This window comes from Spodoptera frugiperda, chromosome 27 (assembly GCF_023101765.2).
Source record: "Spodoptera frugiperda isolate SF20-4 chromosome 27, AGI-APGP_CSIRO_Sfru_2.0, whole genome shotgun sequence".
In the NCBI taxonomy this organism is placed as follows: domain Eukaryota; kingdom Metazoa; phylum Arthropoda; class Insecta; order Lepidoptera; family Noctuidae; genus Spodoptera; species Spodoptera frugiperda.
In genome coordinates, this window is record NC_064238.1 from 13,123,559 (window position 1) to 13,129,919 (window position 6,361).

Genomic DNA, 6,361 nt, shown 5'->3' on the forward strand with positions numbered 1-6,361 from the left:
ACAGTACGGATGCTCAGTCTTTATTTATTTTACAGAAAAAATTAATTCGTATTATAACAAACATAGAACAAACTGATAGTTGCAAACCTCATTTCACAAAACATAAAATTCTCACTTTAGTAAATATATATATTTTAGAATTATGCAAGCTAGTCCGCAAGTTCCAGACTCTTACAAAAAAGAGGAGACATGATCGCTCGCTTCGACACAAAAATAAATTAAATTTGCCACGTTCCAACTTAAAGATGCATGCTTCTAGTCCATATGCCATGTCCATAAAAATTTATAACAATCTACCAGAAGAATTAAGAGAAATAGAAAAAACTAGTGTATTTATAAGAAAATTGAAACAACTCCTAATTAAAAAAAGCTATTACACCATAGATGAATTCCTACAGGATAAATAAATAAGACTACCTACTTGTAACACTAACTTGGCTAGGTAAGCCTAGTCTAAGCTAAACAATAAATTACTTACAATATAATAAATAGGCAACACTAAATAAGACGAAATATTACTTAAATAAACTATACAAAACGAGTTACCATAAACTAATTATAAAAACATTGTCTGATAAATATATTAAAAATAAATACTAAAAATTAATAATAAATATAACACATATACCTATATATATAATTATATAATATATATAAAAATATAATATATAAATAAAATATATAAATAAATATGAATGGAAGCAAGCAAATATAATTATAATGAATAAAATTATAATAAAAATACTTAATAATATATATTCTAATATACTACCAAACACATATATACACTAGAATATTGAAATAACCAAATACTTATTTAATTAATTCGAATACGACATTAAATTAATACTAAAAGCCCTTCCTCTCTCCTACGAATTTTATATTTTGCTGTGCCCGACAGGGTCCATAATTGTGACTTAATACATTTTTTAACACCTGTGCCTTTGTTATATTATTTAAAGCATTGTGAAGTGTAGTGGGGAATATTGGCCAGCTACAGTCTAATTTGTATGTTGAGTGCAACTTCCCTCTACTCCGGAGTTTGAAGAGTTTTCTTTCAAAAAGGAAGCGGAGAAATGTTGTCTTGTTATTGTTAACGGTTGCAGACGAGCGTGGTCGCGTGGTACTGGAGTGCATACTTACTGCGGCTCGGTGACTAAAACTGAGTTTTGATTTACAATTACAATACAAGCAATGTGATATTAGTTTCGTGTATTTTGAAAGTAAGTCAAATACGTGCTACGAATAAATTCTGCTCGCGTGAGTGCGAGAAAAAAAAGTCAAATACTGCAATGTCTCCAACTTATCACTTTATCAATTTGTCTAATTTCGGGTTTCGATTTAATCCGTTTTGATAAAGGAGATATCCTTTAAAAAAATTAAACTGAAGAACAGAACTTAGGCACTAATAACACAGCATACAATGTTACTTTTACTGTCGTACTCAGAGACATTTAATGATTACCTACTTAAAGTGTTCCTAAGTAACGATTTTGTTCTGAAAACAATTGGAAAAAGGACTGGGTTAAGTAATCATTAAATACTCTCAGTACGGCTGATACTGAGAATTATAATAAAAACAAAAACTATTCAAGTTCTAATCAGTTAATTAACCTACATACCGAAATGTAAAACCAACAGAAATCCCTATGACGTCATCGCTTACAAAATTGGCTTTTCGATTTTAGAAAGAATTATAATAACGAAACAATTTCTTTACTTTAAGTAAGAGTGCTTTACTCCAAATCCCTGGTGCAGAGTTACTTTTAAAAATATAAGGAAAAAATACGAGCAACAAGACGCTTGACGAAAAAGATTAACATTTTAATTGCATTACAGTCCTTTCCCTTTTATTTAAAACGACCGAAAAGGTTTATTTTCTAGTAAAAAAATTGAATAGAGCCAAATCATTTTATGGCATGCTTCACAAAATGAAAAAACCGTAAAAACACCTTTCTTTTTGTGTTTCGGTGAATGGAAGATTTTCATTAATATCAAAATAGATATAGCAGAGATGTATTTGGTACATTATGTATTGTTGGGCCATTTTTATTAAGATCTTATTAGCATGATACCAATTATAATCTTAAGCTTCATTATAATGGACTAAGAATTTAAAAAGAGAGAAACGAAAGAATCTAATACCTGAAACTAACATGCAATACAATCAGCAACCAGTAGCAACAAGTTTGATGTAGTTATCAACTACATAGGTAATCAACTTGACAGCCAACATGTTCACCGTAAACCTCATAACTACCTAATCTGCCCTCCATTAGGCATGCGATGATGACGTCTCAACCGCCCGTATACAATAACCAGATACAGTAAAGAAACTTTATGCTAAACCGAATGCACTCGCCGTCGCCGGCAAACGCCTAGAGTACGCCGTGACTTGAATACTGAATCACCAACAAATGCATACCTACTGCCATATTGCAACACTATGCCACCGCAAAAACTCATTCCATATTCACACCTCCCAACACCCACGTATACATCGCGGCCACAATAAGAATATACGAAAACCGCGCTCCTACCAAACCGGCAATGAAACACATACACTTCGAAGCTACCGCTTAACACACGCTCAGTCGACTCGTTGTGAAGGATTGGATCCCATTTCGAATTCCTAGCCCGTAATGGGCGTAAACAAAGAGATTATTACGAGCAGATGCAATTAACATCAAAAAGATACAATGAAAGAAGCTGGGCTTTAAAAGTTTTATGAGTAAATACCGCTATAAAAACGGAGTAGGCGAAATTAGAGGAGGAGGAAATGTAACAATTTATAGAATTCAACACTGTGGGAGGGAAAGCACTAAAAGATTTCGTTAATTTTAGTGAAATTAGCCTTACTCGCTTATTTAGCACTAAATCTTTTCCAGGATTACTGCAAAATATTTTAATTGTGTATAGTACATTATGCAACGTCAACCTCAGAGGTGCTCATTACACTTTTCACCTTTTTTGTTAAAATTCCCATATAATAGGCGCTGAGCCTATTGCCATATACTGGGCACAATTCCAGCCTCCGTGCTTTTCAGTCATTAAGAGTCTGACACTCCCTCTCACCTCGCCCAAGGCGGGAGATGTATTTGGATGATTTTTCTCCCCTCAAAAAAAAAGATTCCGTGCTACTACTGAGAAATTTTCGAATAACCGAAAACAGCCCAGTATGCACGACCCGGGAATCGAACCCGAGACCTGTTGTGAATTTTGTTCAAACATGAACAATGAATAAAATAGTTCCAATACTCTTGCAAATAAAATAAAACAAGATTGCAACAACAATAGATTTATTATTAGCTACATAAAATATTTTCACTCATAAATAACATTTATCTACTAAAAAAGTAAAAAGTCCACATAAACGACTGTCTGAGCAACGATCTACTATCTGGGGATTACCCGTTTTATAATGATTTATGATCATCCATCGAGATGAAATAATAATATAGAAAAATAGTGCTATCGCTGTGTTGCCAGCGTGGGACATTTATTATTTAAAACGATAAAATGAAAAGAGGTATTAATGTTTAGAAAACAGAACCTCTTACTTGAATTTAAATATCCATATTTCTATTTTTGCAGAACTAACGTTTAAAATTAAAAAATACTAAGTACATCAACTACTCTGATTACTAACACTCAGAAACTCAAAAATAGACGTTACAAAATGTCAAATTCAAATATTTAGCTAGCAACACAGTGTAACAAAGTTATCTAGCAGTATGAGAGTAGTTCACTGAGGCTGCATGCCTTGTCACAGCACTCGTTGACGACGAACCTCTTTCCTCTTGAGGGCAAGGACATGCCCCTAGCTTTGTGAGGGGCCATCCAGGGCCAGCCGTACTGGCCTTCTTGTTCCTTGTAGTAGGGCGATAGAATAGCATCTGGAAATGAAGTTTTGAAATCGTGTCATCATTGTATTCCACAAATTTTATTATTTATTATTAACTGTAATTTGTTTAAGTACTATTTCACTCACAATGACCGAAACTTAAACACACGGTGTTTGTCTTATTTTCAGGTTGCAAAAGAGCATGTCTAGAAATTGTTAAGAGTCTAGAGATTTATCTACATATCAGTGACACAGATTAATTAGAATAGTACTTAAGTATAAGTTAACCAACGACTTTTATTAGGTTATGGGCCCAAATTTTGCAAGGTAAATTAAAGTTTTTGTGCTAGTTGTAAAGTTAACATTTTAGGACACAATTTATAGAGGCAACGCCCTTCAACAAAATAAGAAAAGTCGAAACATATTCCATTCAATTTAGTACACCATGATTAAATCCCAAACACTTCCCTCAACTACTTTATCGATTCCATTTTAAAACCACAGCATCACTACTATTCTTCTGAATGAACATTGCAACAATTAGTCTTGCTCAATGCATTCAATAGGAAGATAAATGTTCCTACACAGTAGATATGGAGATACATTCAGATTGCATTAAATACTGACGGATCGGTAGACCGCTTGCGTAATAAATCTTTCCGTGTACTCGACTTTTACAAATTGCACTAGGAGATAAGCAGCTGGTACACTATAAAAGTGCTTTCTCTTATTGTGGGAGCCGCTCGGTTGGAGGATTGTAATAATCTTCATATTGATTGTAGATGGGCCATGTTTTTGCATTCTACGAAGTGCATTTTTAAAGAAATGCACGGTAGAGAAATCATATTTATGACAATAGTTAGGGAAAGTATGCTACACATATTTTAATCCCGTGTACTATTTAGTCTATTTTTTTAATCAAAGCAGAGTTTTTTAATTAGAATTTTTTTGATTCCAAAATTCTCGATACCTTATGAAGGATACCAACTCGCATTAAGCGAGCGTGGTGATTAATGCTCATACCTTCTCCATGCGAGAAGAGGCTTTGTTCAGCAGTGGCCACTAATAGTCTGTTGATGATGTAATGGAGACCATTACTTTAAATACCTACTCATTATTTTGAGACCTTTTTAACTTAAAAGTATAAAGAACTAGCTACTTCCGCGCGGTTTCACCCGCCCTGCTCGGCTCCTATTGGTCATAGCGTGATGTTTAATAGCCTAGAGCCTTCCTCGATAAATGCACTATTCAACACAAAAAGATTTTTTCAAATCGGATCAGTAGTTCCGGAGATTAGCGCGTTCTAACAAACAAACAAACAATCAAACAAACAAACTCTTCAGCTTTATATTAGTATATAGATATATATATATATAGATATATACATATATATTAATAGAATTAACTTACTATACATCGATCCAGAATCCGACCGCTTACTCTCTGAGCCAGATTCTTCAAAACACAGGAAGGCTAGAGCTCTGGCCAACGAGCGGCCGCAGTATATTTGAGGGTTCGCATCTTGGAATGCCACCTGTCCACCTCCGATGTGTGCTGAACACAGCGTGATGGCACAGAGAGCCATCAGGAGGATAGATTGTTGAGGATTCATCTGGAAGAAAAAAGGAAGAATTTCTAAGTGACGGAGTTTACTTACTTTTTTTACGTTGAACGAAAACGAAACGAGAGCGCGTTCGGCGCTCTGATTGGTTGGTTCATTCGTGCTGGCGTGCGATCTCGATTATAAACGTAAAACAAACTCGTACTAAGCCCTCTGATTACAATGTTTAAAAAATTCTTTACATGATGTCATCATCAAAAAATCCCGTTGGGGAAACAAAAAAGATACAATACAACTCAATTAAGTAAATACATATAAACGTTTAAAACTGGTACAAAATTACGTAATGTAAAGATTAAATACAAAATGTTTTGAAAAATAATTGAATTGGAAAATGGTAAGGAAAGATCTCATAAAAAAACAAAGTTTGATAATAATACATGTAAAGATTGACATGTAAGAGTACCTATGAACAATTAGTTAAAATAATACCAAAAAATTACCTTGAACAGGTTATTTTCTCGAAGCACACCTTGCTTGAATGTGGATAAGTGGGGCAGGAGTTCCCATTTTATACCCCTACAGCCCTCTACAATAATTAATATTCCAACATGTCAATAGCATACAATAACTGTGGTTAATGAAGTTTGATGTCTGACCTTGTGATTGGGTAAAGGTGTCGCTGGGTGAGTTTCTCACCTTTGTTACCACGATGTGGGTTGAAAGGGTTAACAAGAAAACAAGTAAGGCTTAGACATATGGTATGGGGTGTGTGTTTTGTTATTTTGTGCTTTTATTTTATTTTTATTTTTACAACCAGTAACAAACTGTATCTTTATAAAGAAGCTATTGATTACATTGTGTACTCAGATTACAACTTCAACACATTCGTTTCTTAGTATTAGCAAAACTGCCAATAGCTATAAATTTCAGTTTACAATTCTCACTAGTCTATC

At 33.9% G+C, this 6,361-nt stretch overlaps 1 protein-coding gene across 1 annotated transcript; it reads right to left on the reverse strand.

Moving 5' to 3' along the window:
- Nucleotides 1-3,282: 3,282 nt before the first annotated feature.
- Nucleotides 3,283-6,046, reverse strand: LOC118263497 (bombyxin A-1 homolog). The gene is made up of 3 exons (XM_050705599.1): nt 5,909-6,046; nt 5,255-5,456; nt 3,283-3,896 (listed from the first exon to the last, which is right to left on the reverse strand). Exons 2-3 carry the CDS (start codon nt 5,454-5,456, stop codon nt 3,727-3,729), a joined length of 372 nt encoding a protein of 123 aa, XP_050561556.1. The 5' UTR covers nt 5,909-6,046; the 3' UTR covers nt 3,283-3,726.
- Nucleotides 6,047-6,361: the final 315 nt, after the last annotated feature.

Excerpts from the sequence above, each read along its gene's own strand:
- LOC118263497 (XM_050705599.1), bottom strand. The coding sequence starts at position 5,456 with ATGAATCCTCAACAATCTATCCTCCTGATGGCTCTCTGTGCCATCACG. Across the intron at positions 3,897-5,254 it reads GGATTCTGGATCGATGTATA|ATGCTATTCTATCGCCCTAC; the intron begins GTAAGTTAATTC and ends CTTCATTTCCAG.